Source organism: Papio anubis, chromosome 6 (genome assembly GCF_008728515.1).
Source record: "Papio anubis isolate 15944 chromosome 6, Panubis1.0, whole genome shotgun sequence".
Taxonomy (NCBI): Eukaryota; Metazoa; Chordata; class Mammalia; order Primates; family Cercopithecidae; genus Papio; species Papio anubis.
This window is the reverse complement of record NC_044981.1, coordinates 52,569,522-52,583,194: the sequence shown is the minus strand read 5'-3', so window position 1 is coordinate 52,583,194 and position 13,673 is coordinate 52,569,522. Positions and strand designations below refer to the sequence as shown.

General features: G+C 37.2%; 1 protein-coding gene across 12 annotated transcripts in view; it reads right to left on the bottom strand.

The window, feature by feature from the left end:
- The window catches only part of MLIP (muscular LMNA interacting protein), a 256,877-nt gene that overhangs the window by 126,676 nt on the left and 116,528 nt on the right, over positions 1-13,673 (bottom strand). For 11 of the 12 annotated variants that reach the window (XM_021937387.2, XM_021937382.2, XM_021937391.1 and 8 more), the window contains one exon: positions 5,070-6,641. The exons of the other annotated variant lie outside the window; for it this stretch is intronic. In XM_021937387.2, coding sequence (XP_021793079.1) covers positions 5,070-6,641 — 1,572 coding nt within the window. The remainder of the gene's footprint in view (positions 1-5,069; positions 6,642-13,673) is intronic. 12 annotated transcript variants of the gene reach the window in all.

Genomic DNA, 13,673 nt, shown 5'->3' with positions numbered 1-13,673 from the left:
AGGCAGGAGAATCAATTGAACCTGGGAGACAGAGGTTGCAGTGAGCCGAGATTGCACCATTGTACTCTAGCCTGGACGCCAAGAGCGAAACTCTGCCTCAAAAAAAAAAAAAAAAAAAAAAAAAAAAAATCCAAATCCCCCCAGGGAGTACGGGGTTGGAGAGGAAGACAAGCTTTTGTCAATCATTGAACACCTGAGTGTGAACCATTACTAGGATCAATTCAGAGAGGCTAGCTGGAGAGAAGCACAGGAGTGGCACACAGAACTGCTCAGTATAGAGGCCGAGTAACAGATAGCATAGCTGAAAGAAGCCTGAGAAGTCAAGGATTCCCAAGAACTTTGTGAAGGAAGTGGAGTAAATGACAGTGAGATAAAAAGAGAAAAACAAAATAAGAAGGCACATAAGTCTAGTTTCAGCTGATTTTTTTTTCATTTCACATAGTGGCTCTGATGTTTGGTGAATGTTTGTTACTCTACCTACAAAACATAATGGAAATCTTATCGTCACCTCCACTGCTATAACTTGAGCATAGCCACCATCGTCACTCACCTAGATTGTAGCAATAGACTTCTAAGTTCTCCCAACTTAAACTTTCACCCTCTCATGGTCTATTCTTATTTAGCAGTGAGATAGTTAAGACTGTCACTTATCTATTTGAAACCCTCCAAAGACTTCCCGTCTCACTTAAAGTAAAAATCAAAGACTAAAGAGTGGTCCACAAGACTCTCCTACAGGATCCGACTCCCACCTACATCTCCCTCTGACAACCTCAACAACCTGTTCCTCACTGCTAGCCCAGAATATGTTCTTTGTACCTGTCAAGCACTCTCTGGCCTCAGAGCATTTTCCTCGCTATACTCTCTTAAGGAGTATCACCTCCTTGGATATTACCTTCTCAAATAAACCTATCCCAATACCCCAACATAACTTGTGACACCATCCCTTCTCTATTTCCCTTGAGAATCAGGGCTATCCATTTCTCCATGACACATATGACCTTCTGACACACACGATAATTTACTTATTTGGAGGGGTTATGGTTGATTGTTTCTCTTCCACCAAAGAATATAAAGTGTCTTTGAACAGGCATCATTGCATATTTTATTTGTTGCAATATCCTCACAGCTTTGAAAAGCACACCTTTTAGGTCATCAATACATATTTATTGAATGAGTGATTTGCTTGAACCCAGATTAACTATTTTAGCTCGTGCAGACACATTCCATATTGCTCATTTTCCAAATTACATGTGGTTCTGCAGAAATGGAGAAAGTCACATACAGACTGCTGCCACTAAGTTTTCAGTGTGATGTATTTAGGAATGTTTTGATGTCTTAAAGGAAGGAGACTTTTGTGAATAAAACACCAGTTATAAAGTTTTATGAAATATAAAATAGCTCTCATCTTGATCCCTAAATAAGCTATGTGTCCAAATAGCTTTAAGTCCAGGGCAGGCCCATCAATGGAGACTCTTTATAATTGGAACTAATCTTCAGACTATCTTCAGTAAGTGGCAGACTCTATGAGGCTTTGATATAATGCTTATCCCAATTTCCACATGGAGCACCATAATAATTCACTAGGATAAAAATTTAAATTACTTCATAAATGAGGGCAAAACAGACTGGGGACCCAGACACAACTCTGGGTGAATTTTGTAATATCCAGTCTTTTCCAAGGGAAAAAAAAAGTCTCAGGCAATATAGATGTTGATCAAAAAGTAGGCCAGGCATGGTGGCTCACACCTGTAATCTCAGCACTTGGGGATGCCAAGGCAGGTGGATCACTTGTGGTCAAAAGTTCAAGACCAGCCTGGCCAACATGGTAAAACCCTGTCTCTACTAAAAATATAAAAATTAGCCAGATGCAATGGCGCACACCTGTAATTCCTGCTACTTGGGAGGCTGAGGCAGGAGAATCACTTGAACCCAGGAGGCAGAGGTTGCAGTGAGCCAAGACCACACCACTACACTACAGCCTGAGCAACAAACACAGTGGGACCTGTCTCAAAAAAAAAAAAAAAAAAAAAAAAAAAAGGCAGGTTGAGCAGCATTCAGACCCATCCTGTCTAAAGCAATTATTATAATGTGAAATAGTATTTTAAACTACATCCGAATTTAACATATCACAGCGATTATATCACACAAATGCAAGCAGATTCAGAACCTTAAGGTTTTATCTATGAAAAAGAAATATCAAACACACTTTATATCTGAATTTAGCTCAGTAGACTATGGTCGATCCATTTTATTTCAATATCAAAGGACAGTAGGGCCCAGACTTCAAACTAATATCCTTCAAGCATTCATGTTTTAATTAGATGCCATCTGTATTCTATGATTCCTATTATTTCAGAATCTGGGAGTGAGTAAAGCTGACCTAAATCTAAAGTTCTTTGATTTCAAAAAGAGCCCTGTGCTCAGCTTAGCACCACACTGGAAGGAGCAAGACAAGAAACAACCCATGAAAGCATATAAATTCTTCGACATCACACAGCTTTTGTCTATTTCTTTCTATCATTCTATAAAATAATGTTACCAATTTAAACACTAGTCAAACATCAAAAGAGATCGGGGTAAGACTTATCTATTCCACATCCATTTTAATACGTTTTTTATACTCAAGATACTATTTCTGAAAATAATAGATTGCAATAAAAAAAGTAGGCCGACTTTCTGATTTTTACCTAAAGAGATAATATAGCAAGATGCAAGGAGGAAATAAACATGAAAAAGAATAGCACTGTCTCATAGTCCATTCTATTCTATTTTTGCAGAAGTTATTATAAATTTTACCCATGATAAGAAGCTTTATTTTTCTGTTCAAAGAAATCGATTGATATTTTTACTGGTAGTTAAATTATAATCATTCTTCTTATTTTCCTGTTCATCAAATTTACCTTGCATTTTTTTGAATTTTCTTTACTTGGAAATGTTTTACAAAGTAAAAAGCAAATGCTGAAAATTTTTCAATGTTGGGTGCAAGAAGAAAGCCCAAAAACAATAGGTCTTCAATAAACAGGCTTTTAATGTATCAAAAGCTCTTTGGGGCTCACCCTCTTCCAACTCTCTGACTATATGCAAAACAGGAGAAAGCATAAAGTGCAATGAAACACACACAGAAATGCTTTGAAAAAGTCTTTAGAGTAAAATCACTTTTCACAAAACAAAAAGAATAAGTATATGGCAGCATGGTTTAAAAAATGATAGTTAATGCACTCAGGAAACAGTAACGGTTAGATTACCAGTTCGTTTTAAATACTCTACAAATACATTTTATAATCACATATATGTATTTAAAATATAATAAACAGGTTAATTTACCTCAAATAAGTAGGATTTTCAATTTAGAATCACAGAAAAAGTTAAATTGTATCCATCTCATTTGCTTTGAATGTTTAAAATGCAAGGACTTAATCTCTAATACATTTTGTAAATGAACCCAAAATTATATAAATTGGGAATTCTGGTTATAATTCCTTAATAATGATTTTCTTCATGAGAATTATAAAGTCAGGCTAAATCGCTAACATGAGTTATTTCTTTGTAGCAATAAATCGTGGTAAAAAAGAACATGGCTTCAAGAATCAACAGACTTAATATTATATAAATGTCAGCTCCGTAACAGACCCATGACCTGGACAATTATTCACTGAACTTCAGTTTCTTGGTGTACAAAATAGGGAAAATAGTATTATCAACTTCATATAGTTATAAAACTTAACTGATGTAATCCATTTTAATTAATTTTTCAACTATTTTATATACTAGCATAGTTCCTGACTCACAGAAAGCATTTGATATTGCTGCTATTATTACTATCAGATTATAAGGCCAATCGTCTTATGTCTCCACACACAGCCTTCTGGGATCATCTTCTGTATATTTGGTCAGGGTGTTTTCCATTTCTGAAATGCCAACTTCTTTCCTCTTCATTAAGTTAAATCCTAAATATTTCCGACAGGCCTGACATTTTTTTATAACTTCCCTTACTAACCATGTTCCATCACATTACTCCTGTTATATTGAACTCAGTTGATGATTATTTATAATCTGACTTACACATTTAATTTTGCCTTATATTGGTTTTCTAGCTGTATTATAGATTTAATAACTGTATATAGCCTCTCCAAATTGTGTATGTTTTTTCTACTGATTAAAATTGAATTGTTCTAAGACAAAAAAAAAAAATCTCTTACTTCCCTTTAAAAGAAACCACACACACTCCAAAGAAAGCTAGTGTAGTGGTACACACATAGTAGGTATTTAATGCATGCTTTTGACTTGAATTGTATTGTGACATCATTTACAAGATAATGAGTGTCACTTTATCCCTTCAACATGACATTCATCATCTGTAAAGTGATAGTGAAATACACTCTCCATGGTATTTCAAAGCTCTAAAACTACATTATTTCAATGTACTGAGCTGAAAATCACCACCCCTTCTTATGCAGGCACTTTAATTGTTTTATTTTATTGATATAACAGCTATCAAATTATGGGTGTGGGTGATCCACAATCTGAATTACTTGAGAATAGTTGGGAAGCCAGCATGCCTTAGCGTAGAGTTGCCTTCTGCTAGGAGAATGGGCTTGAATATGTCACAGGCCTGGATCTAAGATAATATTCCATTTTATATTAATCCTGTCTACTATTCCATCAATACAGGATATTTGGATGGATGCTAGGGTCCCTGTTAATAAATCATCGGAAACATATCATAGTCCTGAATCTCAACTATTTTCTTTTAATTCTGTCATTAGGGCCAATGGTATAACTCATATTATGCCTGAGGAAAAATAATACTCTTGGAGTCGTAGATATAAGACATTAGGCAGAGAAAGAGGATTTTCAAAATCAAATAATTTGACTGAAACACATAATTCTATACAGATTATAATTCATTTACACATTCAAATATAACAAGTCCTGGTACCCTCTTGCACTTTTTCTTCCTTCTTGTAGAGGCACAATTAATACTATAATTATTGATTTCTGCCTTGGGGGGAAAAAAGATTCTTCCCTGTTTCAAAATAAGCATGCACCATGCAACATGCAAAAAATACCTTTGATTTCTTATTTTCTGGGCCTGTTGACATGGACAATGCACAAGGTGAAATCAGCTCCTCTGTTCTTGTTAGAGATATGGGAAGTGATGGGGTTGAAACAGGTGACCTGTGGTTGGGGGTGCTGCTTTCAGATTTCCCAAGTCTTGAAGGCAGGGTACCACTGCCACAATGTGGATGCAGAGCTGAGGGACTGAGCTGGGGCACCAGGGTGGGCAGATTGGCACGAGGGAGAGAGGAGGACCTCAAGTTGGGAAGAGAGGCAGAGCTAGTACTGGAGATAGGGAGTGAAGGAAGAGCTGAAGGATTCAGCTCCTGGCCAGATAGTTGGGATGATGCTCTTTTAGATCTGTTTATCAGGCTTGAAAGAGCTGGGGAAGGATGGAAACATTTCTCTGAAGAAGAGAACGTAGCTCTTTGATTAATAGGAGGAGATAGAGAAGACAATGCAGAGGAGGCTAATGTAGAAGGGTAGGTGTGAATGTTTCTGGGGTTTTCTGGACCCCTGAGGTCACCATCCTGTTTACTCTTCAAAGAGGAAAGAGAAGAGCTTGGTGGAACAGGAGGAAGACCCACAGAACTGGATGCACTGGTTTGTAGCAGGGAAAGCATGGTATTGTTCTTCAAAGTAGGTGATGGTGTTCTCTCTACATTCATGGAAGCAAGGCTGCTACTAGCCTGTTTTGTAGGAGAGAGGGAGGGCGCCTGAGAACGTGGGGTAGACTTGGTGAAAACAGGCAGGTGAAAAGATTGCTGGGTCAACTCAGAAACCTGGCATTCCCCTTGATCTGGAGACCCGGCTCTCAGGGAACAACTTGAGAGAGATTTTTTAGGCGTGGGTGGGGTGTGCTTTGTTTTTTGATCAAGTGTGAGCGAGGAAGAGGCCGGGGAGTTGAGAGAGAAGGTGGGACAGGATGCAGGGGAAAAGGGTCTTTGGTGGGAAGGGTTTGACTTGAGAATGGCAGTGAGAAGGGCAAGCCGGGAAGGCACCGGGGATTTTACCCCTGACTTTGAAAGATTTCCACTAGATGACATTTGGCTGCAGATGGTGGAAGAAGAGCCGTGGAAAGAGGAGGTAAATGGTTTGGGGCTCGGAGACAGTGAATGCGTGACAATGCGGACTGGTATGTACAAGGCTGAATTCGACTTCAGAGAAGCACTGGAGGACGACGGAGGAGAAGAGGTTCTCGGACTTTCTCCGCGACTAAGGACATGCGAGGTTAAACTTGTCTTCTTGAGAACTTCAGAGGTCAGTCCAGGCTTTGGATCTGCCGCAGTTGAACTGGGTAAGTTAGAACCTGATAGTTGAGTGGAATGGGGAAACAGTAACGTCGAGGAGGTGCCCTTCGATGCAGAAAAGGGTGTAGAGTGAGCGGTAGTTTGAAAATACGTAGCTGATTCTTCCACCACGGCCCCACCGACATCCAGCCTCCTAGTGTGGAACTCCTCTAGGACAGAGGCTCCCTCGAGGTTAACTGGGTCGGGTGGTGCGTTCGGATTAGTTGGAGAAACAAAGGAGAAAGCAGGTGGTTTACAGGCAAGCTGCTCAGAGGTAGTGGAAGAAGAAGTTAACTGGAGGAAAGAGAAATAGACAGATTGAAATAGGACATTATTTCTGAAACGATCAAAATATTCTTGTCACTTTTGCGATTATGCAAACAATTTACACAAAAGGAGGCAACTTAAACCTCCATAAAAATGAAGGAAATTCTGTTTTGCTAATGAGGCCTTGCTTTGAATTTGAAATAAGATACAAATAAGCTGTGAAGTATTACATCCTATACCTCATTTATCCCACAGAATGAAATCAATATAAAATTATATTGCATAGTTGGAAGATAATTCGTCGACATCATCTAAAATAGTTATCTTAATTTTGAATTGTGTGATTTGGAAAGATTTAAATCACCATCAGTATAAATTGCAAATTTCACTTTGGAAAACTATTTTCTTCTATTGTAAGAATGTAACGCATGATATTATAATAACGACTACAAGCCTTAAAAAAATTTTAACAGACTTCAAGGGTTTAAAATTCTAAGAGTTTCTACTACTTAACTCCTACATGCTGTGAACTTGGAAAAGTGCCTAGAATTCAAAAGATGAAACACCCAATATCAACACAGAATGATAAATTGAGGGAGTGAAAGCAAAGTCCAAATTAGACAGGAAGTTTTAGCTTATTTTTCCTAATTATTTGCCAGAATGAATGTTTACCATGAACACACAATGAATATTTAACAAATGATTTGGGTTATGCTGGAAGAAATAGGCTCTCTTGTATCAAAAGAAGCCAGAACACTTTACAAATATAATCCACTTGAAACAAGGAAACCCACCAATCCAAATAAAGAGGAAATAAAGAAACCAAATAAAGAGGAAATAAAGAACAATTCATCATTTTACAAGAGAAGCTAGGGAGAGCCTGTGAAACAACTGGATATAGGTAGCCTTGTGCCATTTTAAAAATCATCTAGTACTTTAAGATAAGTACTGAAGCTATAAATACTTTGAACACCTTTTAAACAGAGGTTTCCCTTAAAAGTCATTGATTTGATTATGTCAATATATAAAAGAAATATAAACATGCATGTCTAATAAAGAATTTAGGGAATATCAATCATTTAAAATATCAATAAATATTAAGATTTACATATAGATGTTGCATTAAGCACATAGCAGGAAAATGTACATAAATATAACAATCAAACTTAGCAAAATCTTTACAAATAAAGTAAAAGATATTTATTGATTTTGCTTATAACATTTTCAGATTTCCATCAGACCTAATGCAGAGGTTTTCATGTCATATTATTTTAATCTCTAAAAAATTTAAAACTGGCAAATTTAAACAACTCATCCCAAACTTCCAAGTTTCTAAGTAAACATACCCAAAATAGTCCTTTCTTTTATACATACATTTATATGTATCTTTGCAACATGGAAGAATACAAACATTTCTTGCTACATAAATAATACCTGAGTATTTTAGCATAAGCCAGAATATGAGAAAATCAGATAGAATTGAAAGTCAAGCAGAATTGAATCAAATGGAGGAAGAAAGCTTAGCAATTCACTCTTGTAAGTTTTACTTAGAAACAACTCTGCTTAGCCAATGTTTATGTAACTGATTCATGTGGTTAGAGATATATTTAAATCCAAACACTGCTAGCTGGGCAGCTGAATGTTTCTGTCACTACAAGCATGACAATGTCTTATCTGGAGTTATGCAATCATTTGTAGTTAAATATGTAATTAATGTTTAAGAAATTGTTCTCTTAGGGTAAATAGTATGTTCAGATTTTTTTTTAACCACAAATGAAAAGTCTTCTCTAATTGCTTCCTATGATTGATCTCTCCTATTGAAAAGAATATAGAACCATTTCTAGACTGTGTAGTGTGTCTTTGCATGTTGTACTATGCCTAGAATAGCTGTTTGGTAAAGAATTCTGTAAATTAATAATGGCAGTCACAAAACTCTCATTACCTTTTCAGTTCTGCTGTTTCCAAATAACTTTAATGTATATGACAAACTCAATTATTTATCCTGATTATTCACCAAATTATCACTATGCTAAGACCATAGAGCTGTAATCGTTAGGGTCTCATTCAGAGGAAAAGATTAACCTCTCCAACTTCCTCAAAACTATGGCTTCTAATGACCAAACATTCTACTACATTAATTAATATTTTACCCAATGTAAGTATTTCAGAATTTTATTATACTTTCTAACATATTTAAAACATTGATTTTTGAGGAACTTCTAAGAGAAAGGCTCTGAAAAGTCTAAAGATGTTTACTATGTTTATATTAATCTGCACATAATTTTTATTATATTTTCTTACTTAATGTATTAATAAGTATATGCAACATACTCATTTCTAACTTGCAAATATACCACGATATTATCCTAATTTGTACTAATGTAAAAATGTGACACCATATTTTCTAAAACTCTCAGGAGTGAAGGATTCATTTTTTAATAAAAAGATTGATTTTTTTGAGTTTCCCTAATTAATAAATTTTTAAAAAGAGGAAGTAAAGGCATGAAAATATGTACGCAGAAAGAAAAAATGGGCACCTGTCAAATTCTCAGTCAGTAGCTCAGAATTAGTCCTTCATTTTACCTCTTCCTGTAAATCCCTTTATTAGTGATCCCAAATTTCCCTATTGGCATCTATTTAATACAAATTATTTCCATCTCTTCTTCCTCTACCATTCATAACCCTCTATGTTGTTCTCAAGGTTTGTTACTGATACTCTAACTCTTTCTCCCTCAAGGCTGTTCTAGGTCTTCTTTACCATTTATTTCTTACCTCATCTTTATTGATTTCTTTGCTTTAAACACCTCTCTAGACCTACCAAGGACCATGTTTTCCAATCCCCAGAATTATGCTGGTTCCTTGAGCCCCCCTTGACATACACTCTCTCAAAAGTCATTTTCAAAACTCTCTTCTCCTAGAAAGGCTATCTGGAACTCTGGAAAACATTCACAACAATCTCACTAACAGAAGATGCAATGTGCTCCTATCATTAGGTAAGTAGATGATCTTAATCATAAATTCACCCTCAGATCCTATATAATAGAGACCATCAATTATTTTAACAACCAATATCTATTGTAGAACTGCCTTGTATTTTTACTGCCTGTAAATCTAAAATAAACTGCTCCTGTGTATATTCAGTTTTCCCTGATGTTTCTATGATATTTCAAAGCATTTGAATAAAAACTGAAGTGACTGATCTGCTACCTAGTATCCTGAATACTTTCTGCGATTCTGACAGCACCAGATGTGGAGCACATATAGCTGTGCTCTTCCTCCTGAATCTGTACAGCTACATGAGGCAGAAACCCCAGATTCTCCCTTGTCGTCACATACCAATCGTCATATTATGGCAGCTTGGCCTCCTAAACTTACCTATTATTGATTTGTCCTCTTCTCTCTGATGAATGCTTGTAATGCTACAGGGCACATTCTCAGCCTTTCTTACCTGAACACATTAAATAATCTTTTCTGGTGTTCTTACTTCTAGTTCACCCTATTTAACCCATCACCAGATTGAACTTTTAAAATCTGATCACCTATGCTCAATACCTCATCATTGTTTTCTTTGTGTCTACCATGAACTAAAGATATTTCCTTCATGACAAAGCCCCTCTCTTGCTATCCAGTCTCATGCCCCTCATCCCCTATTTTTTGAGTTTCAGTAATACTTTGTTCAATCTCAACCTTCTTGCCAGCATTGCCAGCATTCTAGCTATTGTGGTTTCTTGCCAATCCTCTCTTGCCAATCAGCTTGGCAAACCTTTATTCTTAGACCAATCCCAGCAACTGCCATTATGTTTCTAGACCTAGTCTACTAGAAGTTGCTATAAGAAAAAGAAAATTGATACCAGTTGTTAATTGGCAGGACCACGGCACCTGTTTTTCAAACTGCATCCGTACAAGGGCAGCAGCCCCAGCCGAGTGGGTCTGGTTTCCCCTGTACTGAATTTCCCTGCAGAAGGGGAGGCTTTCTCAATTCACATATGGGCTGGGTGAGTCACTGTAGATTGGTTAAAGCACGGGTTCAATGTCTGTAGTCTCATCCCGGCCCTGCACTTCTCCATTTTTTGGTTAGTTGATTTGTGTTTTCTTTTTTGTTGTTATTGTTTGGACCTTGGCTTCCTCTACTGTTCTGATGAACAGTTTTCCAAAAACAACGTTCTCCACAAACCCTTAACCTACTGTTTCTCCCATTATGCTCAGCAGGTGGCCTAGATTTCTTTACTCCAAGGAAAACTGAGATTACCAGGAAAGCGAATTTTGGTCGTATCACCTTCATTCCCTTTCCCTCATTCTAAGGAAAGATGAATGAAAAACCTTTCGCTTTTTAAAAGGTGAATTCTCCTTGTGTACTCTGAATCACAGCAGCTCTTGCCCCCTTAGAAATATTATTTCATCAGTTATTCCTCATATCCTATGTACTTATCCTTTTTAATTTTTTCCTAGCTCCCTGATCCTAACATAGATATAAAACAGAAATTCTCTCAATCTTTTAAAAACCATGATAATAAATATCATTGTGGTGAATAGTAAAAGTACCCACAATTCTCTGTTCTTTTCCATTCATTCCATCATAAACACAAAGTCTTTCATTACACCTTTTAATCTGGATAGCCAAATGACTTGTTTTGGCCCATACAATATTATCAAATGTAATACAAGAAGCAGTATCTTGAAAAACACTTGTGCATTGAGGCTTACTGGTTTGTTGAGTGCAGAACATTGCCATAATATGAATGAGCTCAGGCTAGTTTACTGGAAGATATAAGACCACATCTCAACAGACAACTACTCAGCCACCAGACAGCTAACCAGCCACCAGCTAACCCCACAGCCAATCACTGACATGGGTAGGTCACAGCAAAGATTAACTGAATCTAGCCCATATCTGCAGAACCACCTAGCTGAAAACAGCCCAAATGATTGACCAAGAAATTTTTGATCTAAATAAAATATTGTGTTTTAAAATGCTAAATGTTGGCATGGTTTGTTAAGCAATGAAAGCTAACTGACAAAAACAAATATATACATACATATCCGAAGCTCTTTCTAGATCTTATATTTCCCATAATTACAGGCCTATGTTGTTTTCTTCTCAGTCAAGTCTGTACAATATAATCACTGCCTTGAGTTTCTTATTTCTTGTAGTCAACACACCCAAAATGACTACCCAGAGTCCCAGCCTTGTAGAATTCCTTCCTTTTAAGTGTGGGTGGAAATGGTTACTTGCTTCTAACTGATAGAATATGACAGAGGTGAAGGAATTTTTCAAATGTAACAAAGGTCCCTAATCAGGTGACTTGTTAATTAAAAGAGAGGTTTATCCTGCATGGGTGTGACCCAATCAAGTGAGCTCTTTAAAAATAAAAATAAAAATAAAAAAAGGTCTTTGGAATTAGAGACTCAAAGCAGCAGAGATACTTTTTCTCTGTTGCTGGCTTTAAGAGGCAAGCTGCCATGAATTCCACAGCCTCAAGGAAATAAATTCTGCCAACCTGACTGACACCTTGATTTCAACCTGGTGAGAGACCCTGAGCAAAGAACATGGCTCAGCCATATCCAGACATCCGAGCTACAGAAACCAGGAGAAATAGGCAAATTTGTGAAGTCACCACATTTGTGGTAAGCTGTTATACAACAGAAAACTAATACACTTCCTACTAACTTCTTAACAGATTCCTCCTCCACCCTTACATGGAAAACTGTTATCACTACCATCTACAATGGTTTATTTTTCCTAAACCCAACAGGCACTTGAATCGCTTACCTTTCCTGATTTCTTTTCAAAGTGTGATTCTTCTAATCTCTCCCTCCTTTTCAGAACTTTTATTTACGGCCTCTTTTTCATCATTCTTTCCTAGTATATTTCCTGTCTTTTGATGAGTCCTTTTCATATTCCTTCTCATCTTCCACCCTGTTCTTATGTGCTGGTACTTCGTTCTCTATTACCTTTCTGGAATGCCAAAAATGTATTCATCCTTCAAGTTTCAGCAACACTGCCTCTGTGAACCCTTTCTGATGGTCCAGGCTGACTTTGGCATCCTCCCCGTAGGCTTCCCACTGTTTTCTGAGCATGTAACCTTTTGTTGTCATTATTTCCAGGCACATACACTTTTTAAATTCCTTAAAGGCAGATCATATGTCTATGTATCTCTAGTGTCTAGTGCCTAGCCTACTACCTCATACAGGAATAAAAGATAACTAAAATGTCTAGTAGATCAAGGAACAGAAGGATGCAGAAGCAGAAACATAGTTTCTCCTTGAAGAGGGTCTGATGCCCTCCCTCAGCAATTGCCCCCTTTTACTCTGCTCTAGACTCTGGGCAGTGAGGATGGGCAGGTGTAGGAAGAACTCTGCCTCTGACCTCTGATTCAGTCATTACCTCCCCAGCCAAGTTCTGACATCAACAAGTCTTAAGTTTTGACATCAACAAGTCAGAAGACTCTCTTCTTAAAAGCCTACATCATCTTTCTGCTGGAATTGTCAAAGCGACTTGATTTTCCAGATATGTTCTTCCTTTGTACCTAGTTAACGGTACAAATTAATCCACCCAGAGGAAATAACAAGCCACCATTCAGGGACTATAGGGATTCTGCCAGCATCAGAGCAGAGCCTGGAGCTTCTCACTGATTCATAAAAATTCTCCTAAGTGCATCTAGTTTCATTCACCATGAAAGGTAACAAGATAAAAGGAGGGAATCATATACTCACCCTAAGCAAGAAAAGAAATGGAGAGGTAGCAGTGGGAAGATCACTGGAGAAAAGTTGTTAAAAAAAATAAAATCACTTGGTCAGGGATTTGTCCAATGCCTAAAAGAATGTAGGGTCTCTAAATTTTTAATCCTACCCAACTGCTCAAAACAATTATATAACCAAGAAGGCCCATGTAGAATCTGAATTACTACTCAGTCACCTCTCACCTATTCATGCAAGGTCAGGCCCCGGGTGGCTCTGTTCTGCATGCAAAGAGCCATCCAGCTGATGGCCTTGAACACTTTACCTCCCAGCTTCTTAATATAAACGTGCCATGTTTCAGCAAGTACTTTGGCATTCCAA